Below are 13,480 nucleotides of genomic sequence, written 5' to 3'. Positions count from 1 at the left end.
TAAATTTTCCCATTTTTAAAAAAATTGGCCTGTCCAATTTAAATTGCAAGTATCAGCCTTGCTCTACAAAACATTAAGCTAGTAAAAGGCTATTTTCCCCTGCTTTCAAGTTATACCTGAGCAAAGTCCAGCTATATGTAATAACTACTTTCTCTTGCATGAATCTATCCAGATCTGACATGGGATGCCAACTACCTGTCCTGTACATAGATACATGGCTAACTTTGAGAAAGAAAGTCTCACTGATGAGATCATGATCATGGGTTATTCCTCTATAGAAATCCATCTGTTTTTGAATATCTCTGATGTTTGTCCCCTGAATCTGCCATCCTACAAAAAGGATGAGATTAGATAATATAATGTAACACACATTCATTGTATTTAATCTACAGTGAATGTCTGCTGTATTTTATTTTGTAATCTCATATCTCTCTTTTTGGGCTTGTTAATGTTTTAGTGCTGCCTTCTAGTGTCTCAAAATGTTTTGTATTTGTTGCAATATCCAGATTTTATACTTGATTGGAGTTCTTGGTTGCAAATGACACTAGGCTTAGTTTCACTCTTCCTTCTGCTTGCTGAAGCCAACATGCCACAGCTTTAACTTCAGTTAGCTCCATAAGTGCCATTCTGTAGCTAGCAGGATAAAAACAAAACTGAAGCAACCCACTTACTTCCTTATTTTCTTCCTCTCCCAAAAAGGTATGAGCTAAGCACAACTAACAGTGGCAATTTTTATGTCACAAGTGATCTTCGTAGTCTTGTTCTATGTATTGGGAATGCTTTGGAATTTAAGAAATGACCACGTAATAGACGGTTTCAGAACCCCTTCATGAAATGAAGTTTTTTCTTAAAAAAAAAAACACCTCTAAAATGACCTTCTAGAAAGTTTGTAATCCTATGAATATTTTCAGAATGGTTCCATAATGAATCTGCAATGTAGGAATGATGGGAATGCAGTGGTTCAGCAGTTAAGACCCTGAGTCTTAAACCATTAAAAGTCTACAGATCTGAGATTCTGATATATATTTTCCATTACTGAAGGGTTTTTTTTTCCTCAAAAGCATCCGTGTAAAGAATAGGAAGTCAATCAGCAGTGCCATTGTATTTATTTATTTATTGGAATTTGTCAAATGAAAATGAGAACAAGAATAAGAGAATAGATATACAATGACAGGGATGATGGGCACACTAGTGCACTTATGCACACCCCTCTACTGACCATTTAAGTGTGAAGTAAGGTCCACAAAAGTCAATTTGTGACTGAAACGGTGAAAATTTGTAGCTGAGACAACTGAATCAAGTAGGGCATTCCAGACTTTGACAATTCTATTACAGAAATCATATTTTTTTACTGTCAAGTTTAGAATGATTTACATTGAGGTTAAAGCGGTTGTTTGCATGCGTATTAAAACAGGAAAAAGGCATTTACAGGTAAAACATTACTATGCACAATTTTGTATGCAATACCTAGGTCTGACCGCAAGCGACACAGTTCTAAGTTATCCGAACCAAGAATTTTGAGCCTATTTTGAAGATTTCAATACTTAGATTCATGGAGGGAAAAAAATAGTTTCTTTGAGTAACTAATCTTGACTCATTTATAACCTTAAAGCCAGGGGAAAACTGCTTCTATTGGCTTATCTTTTCCCCCCCTGGACACTAACATTTATAGGGTTTGTTTGAATTCCGTTCTTCGGCATATAGTTCTACACGCAGAAATTACTATGACAGGCAAAACTTTTTTAAGCTTTCTGCCCCCGATGCATACTCATAAATTCAAACAGAGATTCTTTTTTACTCTTCCTAATTTTATTATAGATTTTTTTCCATTTATTAATAAACATTATGCTTAGGATATCTATCTGAAAACTGTATTTTTCTGAGATTCTCTGAGATTTTAAACTACAGGCTAACATTCGATCCACCACCCCCCGCCCCCAGGCAATTTTAAAATACCAACATATTCTTATTCTCATCCATCTAGCATCCATCCCACAAAGCTTTTCATTTCAATACCAAGGGACAGATGTTCAACAATATAAAAAAATGGTATTTCAATCAGCCTGATTTTCTATTCAGTAGGAAACACAGAAGAAAACAAGAAGGAATTCAGAATTATATAAGAAACCACACTCAGGTTATCCACTACAAGATTCAAATAGGCTCTGGGTTTCAGGTTAAGTTTTAGTTAACATAGTTTTTGGCATTAAGCACCAAACTGTAAAACAAACAAGTAGTATATGTTACATATCGTTTTTTAACGGTATAAGCCCCGCCCCCTTGTTATTGTTTATGTTTTTAGCCACGCCCCTTTGTGTGACGTATTTTGTTATGATTCCACCCCTTTTGTGACGTGTTTTTGTTTACAGTGTAACCCCTCCCCATTTATGACACCAATACCTAACCCTAACCCTAACCCTAACCCTAACCCTAACCCTAACCCCCAGCCCCAACCACCCCTCCCACCCCTACCCAAAATGCCGGAACTCCTTTTTAAATGAAGTACTTTAAGGTCATGGTGAGGCAAACCCCAGTGAACCCGAAAGCCTCATCCCCGGTAGCACGGTTTCAAAAGACGTACCCGCCGGTTGTGACACCCGTGGTCTTTCACACGGGGACGTAGTAACGACAAACACAACAGACCCACAATCCCTTTCGGTATGAATAATTATGACGTCATAATTACTTGTCAGAGGAACTTCACATGGTGCGTTTTACACAGCCTGTTTAAAAGCAGTATACAAGCAAAGAGAGCCCCCGACATGAGGGATTTTTTTACAGAGATGTTAAAATAAAATAAAAACTATATTTGCGAAGAAAATTAACTTTCTTGTACATGAGTTAGCTATCTTACAAAGACAGAAGCTAAAGGAATGAGGAAGCAACTTCTGTGGCTCGTACACGTTTGCTTTCACAAGATTAAAAGTAAAAATAATTAACAGGAATGGGAGTCTGTCAACATAACAATAGTGGATTCCAAATAATGACATTTCTTTACACACAGCAGGGGTTGTATAAACAATATAGAGACATGGCCGGGCACATCATGGTTGGGAGATATGTCCAGACATATTCTGGATATTGGTACACATGCGCACAGAGACAGCCAAATCACGTGTCAGGGCCTTGACTAAGGAATTTTGAGGTTTTTCTAGTCACTTAAGGCGTAGGTTTCTGAGACCCCAACATGCAGACTGACAATGGAAATAATAAGAGGTTTGCAGATCCTTCTACACCGTGGGGCGAGGGAAGGCCTGTTCTGAAAGATTGCCATAAAATATGTTGCACTAAGTTCGGTGGTGAACGAGAGTTCTTCAGACCTATTTTGTATGGATGCCGGCTGTCCTGCTGTAACGTGAAAGACTATGAAGATGGCGGAGGCTGTGATGTATGTTGTCGCCAGGACCTGGTAACGGCCAAGAGAAGCGGCTTATCACAAGACATTGCTGCTGCAAGTTGTAAGTAAAGATATTTTATATATTCGAAGGGAGGTTTGGAGATAATCCAGCTATCGCTGTGATAAGTAATGAATTAATATATTTTTCCAGGTGTTATTCCAGGGTGTGACTATAACAAGAAGGACTCCTTAACACCAAACTTACCAACCGGTGAAGAAACTGCAGAGGGGAGCATAGGTAAATGAAACTAAATAGACTTTTTACTAAGTGTATTGATGATAATTGTATATGATAAATGGAGGGGATGTGGGGGAATGCGGTTAGTTTTAGTAATGGGGTATTCTTTATATTTAAACAGAAGCGGTTCCTGGATATAACTATGACATGATTTTTAGAAGCACCTCCAGTGAGGAAGACGCTACAGACGACTTCCCGTATTATCGAAGACCTACGAAGTATATCACTAGAAACATCTCCAGTGAGGAAGAAGCCACAGATGACTTCCCGTATTATCGAAACCCTACGAAGTATACCACCAGTACGTTTACTGAGGATATTAATGATGATGTTAAATCCGTGATTCTGAAGAGTCGTGATTACCCCATTTGGCTACCAAGGGTTGGTAAAAGGGACTTTTCAAACGATGACAACGAAGCTGTAGGATGTGCATGTGGGGGTGTTGATTGCATCTGTACGGCAACTACAGAGGTTGATGAGGACGATGATGACGTGGTTGTCTATTATGCTAGCTCTGATGACGGATATTATTCTGCTAACCAAGTTCGTGAGAGCATGTTGTAAATTACAAATAAAAGGTTTATGTTAAAGAGCAACATGTGTTATATTGTACGGGTTAACGGTGCAGGATGAAGTATAAGAAGGTACTGAAGGAATTGTATTATAGACCAGAAAGTACGGGCAGCTATGGGGGTGCAACATCGCTATTTAACGCGGGGCGGAAGAGCATTAAAAACTTAACGCTGAAACAGGTCAAAGAATGGCTGTCTGGGCAAGATGCCTACGTCCTTCATAAACCCACAAGAATTAATTTTCCTAGGAATGCAACAATAGTATCTTGCATAGACTGCCAGTGGCAAGCAGACCTTGTGGATTTAACAGGATTTGCCTTTGAAAACAATGGCATGAAATTTATCTTAACAGTGATCGATGTGCTATCCAAATATGCCTGGGCTGTCTGTTTATTTGATAAGACTGGATGGGGGGGGGGGTTGCCGAGGCGTTTCAGAGCATCTTCCAAACAGGAAGGGCTCCTAGAAAGTTACAGACAGATGCTGGAAAAGAATTCTTAAACAGGCGTCTGAAGATGCTTTTGGAACGTTATGGCATACATCACTTTGTGACACATAGTGAAACTAAAGCAGCAGTTATAGAGAGATTTAATCGCACTCTGAAAAATAAAATATGGAGGTATTTTACAGCTAAAAATACTCACAGGTATGTGGATGTGTTACCAGCTCTCATGCAGGGCTACAATAGCTCTTACCATCGTAGTATCCAGATGGCCCCCAAGACGGTAAGCTGCTCTAATGAAAAAGACATTTGGCTACGTCTATATGGAAAAAGGTTAAAAGCAGTCAGAAAGTTTAAAGACTTTAAGGTGGGGGATCATGTTAGGATATCCAGACTAAAGGATAAGTTTGAAAAGGGTTATCACCAAACCTTTACAGAGGAAATATTTATTATCAAGGAAAAGCTACCAAGGGGGGAAAGAACTGTATATAAATTAATGGATTATGCAGAGGATGTCGTCCAGGGAACCTTTTACCCAGAAGAGATGCAAAAGATACCTAATGACCAAGAGCGTGTCTATAGAATTGAAAAAATAGTCCGAAAAAGAGGGAAGGGTAAACAAAGAGAATTTCTAGTTAAATGGAATGGTTGGCCAGAGAAGTTCAACAGTTGGGTTAAGGCTACTGAAGTACAACATCTTTGACATGTCGGGTTTCTATATTACACTACCCAGCAATGCATCAGCGGCTGCGTTTCCCAACAACAAAAATTCTAATTTTACTATTCAATTAGCGAGATCGTTGGATCTTTCAGGGCCGTGGGAAGTAGGTCTAGCAGAGATACAATATCCGCATAGCTGGCATACATTAACATCTCCTGGATATTTTGAAATTGCTAATGAGAGAAAGAAATGGCATTTTTCTTTGAGAAGCGGGTACTATAACAGCATCCGACAACTGTTAGAAAATATGAATAAACTTATATCAAATGCCAAGGATGGACCTAAGACAACCCTATATTATGATTCAGTGGGTCGGAAAATTAATCTTAAAGGAGATGAACCTCATACCATTCTGGTTAGCGGTGAACTTGGACAGCTGTTAGGTATGTTTCCTGGATTCAACACCTTATATGTTTACACAGACATTGTAGAGCTCCAGATAGTAGGTGACTTCTATGTGCCGTTACTACGCTGTGTACCTGTGCAGGGGCAAGACAATGATTTCATATCTGTGACCTATGACCGTCCACATTATGTGCCAGTCAGCAAACATCACATCGATACCGTTACTATAGAAATCAAAACCGACCAGGACAAAAACGTGCATTTTTATCACGGTAAGGTGATTGTCAAGCTTCATTTCAGGCCTCAGAAAAGTGAAGGATGGTCGTGATAAAGAAGTGCGGGAGCCCTCAAGCCTATGTAGACTACTACCGGGCACAGGCGGGAAATGGCCTACCGGGTTTTCGAGGAGCCCCTGTTATGTATGGTACCGGTATAGGGGGCCTGTTCCGGGGACTTTTTCGAAAAGCGATGCCTTTACTGAGGAGAGGCCTAGAAATCATTAAACCTCACATGAAAGCGGCTGCTAATAACATTGTCAGAGATGTGTCAGGACGGCTTGTATCACGTGTTGTAGGGGCGGGGCAGGAGGGGTCTGGTATGGCTGTAATCAGGAAGAAACGTTCTGTTGGACCACCTATGCCTCCTCCTAAAAAGAGGAAGGTTGCGAAAAAGCCACGCCATACAAAGAGGAAACGTTCACAAGGAAGGAAGCGCAGTGACAAACAGAACATCTTCTAATATAAAATGGTGTTTATCCACGAGGCTTCAGAGGAATGCGTCAAATCAGAGCTAGATCTTTTTCAACTGGCACCTACGCAAACAAGCATTGAAAACTGCACGTACATCGAGATCCCCCCTTTATCAGCGCTGACACCGAATGCACCCTTGGAATTTTTTATAACCGGACACGGCGAGCATTACACGGATTTAAACAATACTCTGCTGTATGTGAGCTGCAAAATTGTAAAGGCTGATGGCACGGATATCGACGATGGTGCAAGAGTCAGCCTTGTCAATTACCCCATAGCATCATTGTTCAATCAGGTGGATGTCACATTAGGGGATCGCGTGATTACACAGAGTCACCATTGCTACGCCTACAGAGCAATTATTGAACTTATTCTGAATTATGGTGGAGATGCCCTGAGCACCCAATTTTCAGCGGGTGGTTTTTACAAGGATGATGCAACACTCATGGAGAACACACTGTTGACCGCTGCTGGTAACTCCGGTTTCAGAGCGAGAGCTAGACATACAGCCGGAAGTCGTAAATGGGATCTGCTAGGACCATTGCATAGTGATCTATTTTTTCAAGACAGGCTATTGATTAACGGTGTGGATGTGAGCATTAAACTCTCAAGAAGTAAAAACGAGTTCTGCCTGATGAGAGATGGTAATGAAAATTACAAAGTACAGATCCTGGGCGCATCTCTCTTTGTAAAACGTGTAAAAGTATCCCCTGGTGTACGGTTGGGCCATGCGGAGGCGCTGCTTACCTCTAACGCCAAATACCCTATTGATCGTGTAGGCATGAAGGTTTACAGCATTCCTGCAGGCAGTCTTGTGTGTAATCAGGAAAACCTATTTCTAGGACAGTTACCTAAACAGTTAGTGATCGGCTTCGTGGACAACGCTGCATTTAGTGGTAATTATGAAAGAAACCCTTTCAATTTTCAGCACTATAATGTCAACTTTTGCGCCCTGTATTGTGACGGTGAACAAATTCCTGCAAAACCCCTTCAACCCGATTATGAACATAACCTTTTTGTGAGAGAATATATGCAATTGTTACAGACTTCCGGTAAATCCATGAAAGACCGTTCTGTGCTGATTAACCGTGAGGAGTTTAACAATGGTTATACATTATATTGTTTTGATTTGAACCCTGATCAAGGTTGCTCAGAGCACTATTCCCTGATCAAGAATGGCAACCTGAGGGCGGAAATTAGATTTGCTGTGCCCCTCCCCAATACCGTCAACATGATACTCTATGCAATCTTTGAAAATCTTATTGAAATAAGCCACACACGCAACGTCCTATATGATTACATGTAAGAAATGGACACTATACAGATACTACGGGTGTTGTCTGGAAATGCTCTCTTTCTAGGCGTATACCCCAGCGATTTGTTACCCAAGAGAAAAATCTCAAAGAGGCCTTTCGGGCTAATTGTGAACACGCATCCAAGAACTTTACCGGGGCAGCACTGGCTCGCATTCTACTTTCCGACTCACTGTTATGGCGAATTTTTTGACTCCTACGGAAGATCACCAGACAGCTCTGACTTCCCCGTTGACATCGTGAGGTTTTTAGAACTGCAAGCTAAGACATACACATACCATACTCTTCAACTGCAGAACCCCCTGGCAATAACCTGTGGACAGCATTGTTTGTTTTATCTAATTAAGCGCATGAGAGGATTACCTTATGAAGATATTTTGAAGCTATACTCTGAAAAAGATGACAAAAACGATCAAATGGTGAAGCAGTTTGTAGTAAATATGAAGACTGGAAGAACCAGCACGTGTAACCAATACCGTTGTCTGCAGACATGTATGGCACATTATAAAATAAACACAAAACATTAAACGTATTGCATGTTTTACAGTGTTTTATTTATTCACAAATGGAGCCAGTCACCAAAATTTAGAACATTTTTAGGAGCTGACACAGAGCCTACAGTAGGATCAGCCATAGCAGAGGGTGATTTTGTAGAACTTACAAGCTTAATGGGCCCTGTCTCTTTCAGCTTTTCAAGCTGCTCTTTAACAACATTAGAACCTAGCAAGCCCGTTGGAACATTCATCTCTGCCATAGCCGACAGAAACTCGTTCCAGCCCTTAGGGTAATATTTTGCAGTACGCGAGCGTTGTTGAGAAACCCCTTTGACCAGGTCTGCTATGTTAGTGCCAGGAACCTTAGTACCCCTATATAAAATGGTTCCATAATCATCCCATCCCAAAATGTCTTGATGCTGTTTCATTTTGTTCAACAAAAGAGAGGCATTTTTCTTGTAACGCGTGCTCACTCCCTCTAATATCTCCTGCGTTGTTGGATCCGTGGTGGAGAGTGGTGGTGCAGGGGCCGGCACAGCAGTGTCTTGTTTAAATGTTTCTGGAGCTTGAATAAATTTCAGAATGTCTTTCTCAGAGTCATTTTGTCTGGTCAGCCTTAGAAATCTCTGCAACACGTTGTTGTACAGTTTTATCTTGTCTTCACTTATATCTGTTTTCTGAAGAATGGTCCTCATATCATCATCCAATCGGCTAACGGTAGTAGTGCCTATTGTAGGTGCCCGTCCATGTAACTGCTCCATCTGATGCTTTGGCACCAAATACATTTTTTTCTGCATATTCCATGTTTACTGGCCTAATAGACTAGTCAGCAATGGTATAGCAGCACCCAATAACGGAGCTATAAAACCACCTGACTGAAGAATAACCTGTTTCTTCTTTTTCAGCGAGATCTTTTTATCACTCAGCTTTTTAATACAGTCTTTCTTTCTCTTTAAATTTTGATATTGTGAAGGCTTCAGAGGCAGGTTACCTTTTAAAGTGTTCAGAGCTATTTCAGCAATGGCCCCCACCAGGTCATTATTAGCATTGCATAAGATGGCCTTTCTCTGCTTTGGGCCTGCCTTTACTAAGATTTTTAGAACCCCCCAATTTCTGCGCACCCTCTCAGACATCCTGGATGAATTGGGGGCTCTCCAATTACAGCAGTTACTTTTTACCCTTCTTTTTGATAGTATAAACTACCGGCCAATCAGGCGGGTAGATCCCAGTTCTCAGCCTAAAGTTTTCTGGAGTGGTGGCAGATAGATCAACTAAAAGATACCCATGGGGTTTGCTAGTTGCATCTTGGAACACTTCTAAAAAGAACCTCGTGCTGGAGGGATACATTTGACGTGCCAATGTGACCACTTGCATCTGGTCACGGGGGCATCGGAATAGCACCAAATATTTTGCATTTAGAGTTATTGTTCTCATTTTCTTACCCTGAAAAAACAGGTTTTGAAGTATGAGAATAATGCTAAGATTTTTGTGATGAACGTACTGTGTGAAGGCCTTCTCTATTTGCTCACTTTCACCAGCAGAAGCCATGAGATCATCTACCACTGCTAAATTGGTTTGATTTGGTGGAAACAACTCAGCATCTTCAAAAGAGTCAGGAAGCCCCTCCACAAATTTAATATTGGGAAATTTATTAAGCAATTCTTTGTACAGAGGTTGCCAACAGTTATAAAACCATATAATATTTTGAGGCATTTCAGATAATACATGTTCACCATGTTCTAACATTTGTTTTATAAAATACGATTTTCCAGAATTGGAAGGTCCACTTATAATACATGAGAAAGGATGTACAAATTGTGCACTGTTTTTCATCATACTTAATAACCGTAAGGCAGCGTACAATAATCCTCTCTATTGAGCACCCTTTTATTATAGTTAACTTTTAGAGTTTTCCTGAGCACCCGTGTTTCCAATGCCCACTGTTTCTTAATCCTAACAATTCCAGGCTGCTGTACCCGAATCTCTTTCTTTTCCTCACCCCCTGTTAGGCAATAATCATCAATCAGCTCTTTCAGAGTTTCAAAATTAATTTTTACACAGTTGGCACTATTTAATGTCAGCCCCTTCACCTTTAACACAGTTGCACCGTTTGACAAAGCATACCCGTAGGTCTTTGGCCCAACTGCTACAAACTCCGTGATTGAAGTGTTTGGGGGAATCTCACTTGTCAACTGTCCTAAATAATCCCCTAGCGAAGGTGACCACGCCCCCTCTCTGCTAATAAAAATGACAGAATCGGTGTCGTGATAGAGACATCTGTCCCCCAAGCGATCCAATAACGTGTATAATTCTAGCCGTGCATAAGCAGTTGTAAAACTGGCAATGAACACATTTGTACACGTTGACTTAGTAGGTTGGTTTTTGGCGGTTTTCCACGTTACAACGGCTGCTTCATCATCCAAAAATTCGCAGGAGGACACTTCGTAATAGGGAACAAAAAGATATTGAAATAATTCTTCAGGTTCTGTCACCACAGATGTTGTCATATGATTGGTACTCTGGCCAAATTTACCCCACAATGAGTTTAAAAACAGTTTAGCAATCTGTCTTTTAGCAGGATTGACTTCAATATGTTCCCTGCGTAAAAGGACACCTTCCTTCTTTTCATAATCCCGAACATACCGCTCTTTATCTTCCTCTGTTCTGCACCAATCGGGATACCCGCTAGCCTCCTGTTTTTGACGGAGATGCATGTTAATATAACCTGAAAACAAGTTTTTTGACTTCCTTTCAAAATGCCAAACTTCGTAGATCTCTGCAATTCTGTAGCCTTTCTCTAGAGCCACATTCAATTCTACAGTACACCATGTGCCGGTTAGGGCTCTTTCCTCATCGTTATGGAGGCATTCTGTGACTTGTTGATTTTCCGTACAAGTTGCACACAGACTAAACATTAATTTTCCGCCTGCCTTATGCGGCAGTACAGGAAAGTATAGGCCTCTCGGAGTGTACACTTTAACTTTTGCAAGTCCAAAATACTGTTTTATATCCCCAAAGTTTTGGTAGATTATTTCAGGGTGACCTATCGGATACATCTTGTTCTTGTTCACAAAGGGGTACAAGCTTGTAAAATCATAATACAAGATTTGTTCTCCCTGTTTTGGTTTATAGTACAGGCATGTGGCGTTTGTTCTACCCCCAAAAAAGGCATCTCTGGGATTCAAGGGTGTTGGGATTTTACTATCTGTTAGAAATTGTTTCAATCCCGCATCTCTCTTCATCAGGCCGTTCCATTCATGTTCCCAGATGTTTCGTACTACAAAACCTAAACTATGTAGGTAATCTTCTTTAGCCATAGTGCGAGCATGCAACATGCCATAGGTTGAATCAAGCAGACTATTGAAGTCCTGGGGCTTGTAGCATATAGGGCATCCATGAAAAAAACAACCATAAAATTCAAACGCTGTGGGTATCCCGTTTATGACGGCAAAACCATCCAAAAAATAGATACCTACTTGCTTTTCACCACCTTGCAGTGCATGTTGGATGTTGATCCCTTCTGTATGCTCTATATACATCAACCACTGTATAGAGCAAGCAGAAAAGCTTTTCTTGCTTTTCTGGTAATTGTCCAAAGGCGCCAGTGCGATTGTGTTCTTCTTTAAAAACATGAATCGGTACTGTGCCATACAAATTGAAGCTAATGTCACATACTGGAAAGGATCAATGCAGTGAATCTCTCTCTCTTCAAGAATATCTCCCCCCCTCCCTGTGAAACATTCTCTACTTGTCATTTCCATAACTTGTTCTCTAAACTTATTGCAGGCCCTCCGTAATATTTTTACATCCTCTTTGCAATAGTATGCAAGCTCTTTTTTGAGGTTAAATGCTGTATCTTTATTAGCCGCATACCATTTCTCAAAGTCCTCTCTCTCACCAGGCATCATGGTATCAGGACTATAATACCTGGCTTCTGGCAAAGTTCCAACATACTCTTGATTCTCTGTAGTGTTGAACAAATGAGGGAAATAACCCTTGGAGCCTTGAAAACCCATAGCTTTTGGCATTTTACTAAGCTTCATTGGTAAAAAAGAAAGGCTGTCAATAAAACGTATGTGAAACATAGGTAGGGTTATGCATAACAGTTTGCCTCCTTGAGTTAAGAGTTTTACCTTCACCTTTTCACGAATCAACTGCCTGAGGATTAGGTAACCATCATAACTCTTGGAGTTGTGGGCTATGAATGTGGAACCCTTAAACTTAGGCTGCACAAACGTTTTCACAAATTCCTCCAGACATTTAACTCCGGACCATTCCCACTTTCTAACCTCTTGACCATCCAACATGTCCATAGCATACACATAATTTGGTATGTGTGTTCCTGCTTCTTGACAACATTCAAAATCATACACAATGTAACTGGCACCGATATTTGGTTTGTAAAGCCTTTTCAGAAAACATAAGTGACCTACCAAGTTATCTACTACAGCATCACACTGCCCGCACGTTACCTTCTTACATTCGGTGTGTGGGACCGGCACATAGATACCACACCTAGAACAAAACACATTAGCTTCACAACTAATTTTTCCTTCCGAAGCCAGCCTTTCATGCATTTCAAGACATGACTTAGATCTGCAAAGCGTTTTGCACGTTTGGCACTTCACACTCCTTCCTGGCAATTTGCGGCATTCTGAACCTGTGCAGGCTCGACAAAAATATTGACAATCATGCTTAAATTTATGGTGATATGCTGTGTGGCACATCTTGCAGAAGTAACGAGCACCCATGAAGCCTTTTATGTTTTTTACACCATAGTAATGACTGTCGTGTAACAGCATAAACTCTACTCTTACTTCCAGGGACCCTCCTGTTACAAAAAATCTCCAACCCCCTTCATGGTAAAACACGATCTTTATAGTTATACCGAAGTAGTCCTCAAATAAGTGTATCTGTGAAAAGTCAATTCTGTGATCTGTAGGAATACCCAGGGTTTCATGTAGGGCCACAGCTCTGGTAATAATTTCTTGTTTAGTAGACGTCCCGTTATCTAACAATGTCAGCAGGCTGCCTGCAAAACACAGAAACATCCCCTCCACATTGAAATCAATCGGGTGCTGTTTTTTCTTCTCCAATACCTTACTGAATAGAACTGTTCCTAATTTCCTAAGACCTCCACCCTCCCGGTTCTTCACAATAGTGACTGTAAATTCCAAAGAATTCCTCCACAAGAGTTCAACGTTGCTCT

The 13,480-nt window shown here is 40.6% G+C and overlaps 2 protein-coding genes across 2 annotated transcripts; both read left to right on the top strand.

Annotated features, from left to right (window-relative positions):
- The first annotated feature begins 3,178 nt into the window (after positions 1 to 3,178).
- On the top strand, positions 3,179 to 4,199 carry LOC116506209. Its single transcript, XM_032213859.1, has 3 exons — positions 3,179 to 3,458; positions 3,549 to 3,635; positions 3,757 to 4,199. The coding sequence occupies exons 1-3, from the start codon at positions 3,188 to 3,190 to the stop codon at positions 4,197 to 4,199; spliced, it is 801 nt and encodes a 266-aa protein (XP_032069750.1). The 5' UTR covers positions 3,179 to 3,187.
- Positions 4,200 to 6,459: 2,260 nt separating this feature from the next.
- On the top strand, positions 6,460 to 7,770 carry LOC116506208 (uncharacterized protein F54H12.2-like). The gene has a single exon (XM_032213858.1). It carries the CDS (start codon positions 6,460 to 6,462, stop codon positions 7,768 to 7,770), a length of 1,311 nt encoding a protein of 436 aa, XP_032069749.1.
- The last annotated feature ends 5,710 nt before the right edge of the window (positions 7,771 to 13,480 follow it).

Source organism: Thamnophis elegans, chromosome 3 (genome assembly GCF_009769535.1).
Source record: "Thamnophis elegans isolate rThaEle1 chromosome 3, rThaEle1.pri, whole genome shotgun sequence".
Lineage (NCBI taxonomy): Eukaryota > Metazoa > Chordata > Lepidosauria > Squamata > Colubridae > Thamnophis > Thamnophis elegans.
The sequence above is the reverse complement of the archived record's forward strand: the minus strand, read 5'-3'. Positions and strand labels throughout refer to the sequence as shown.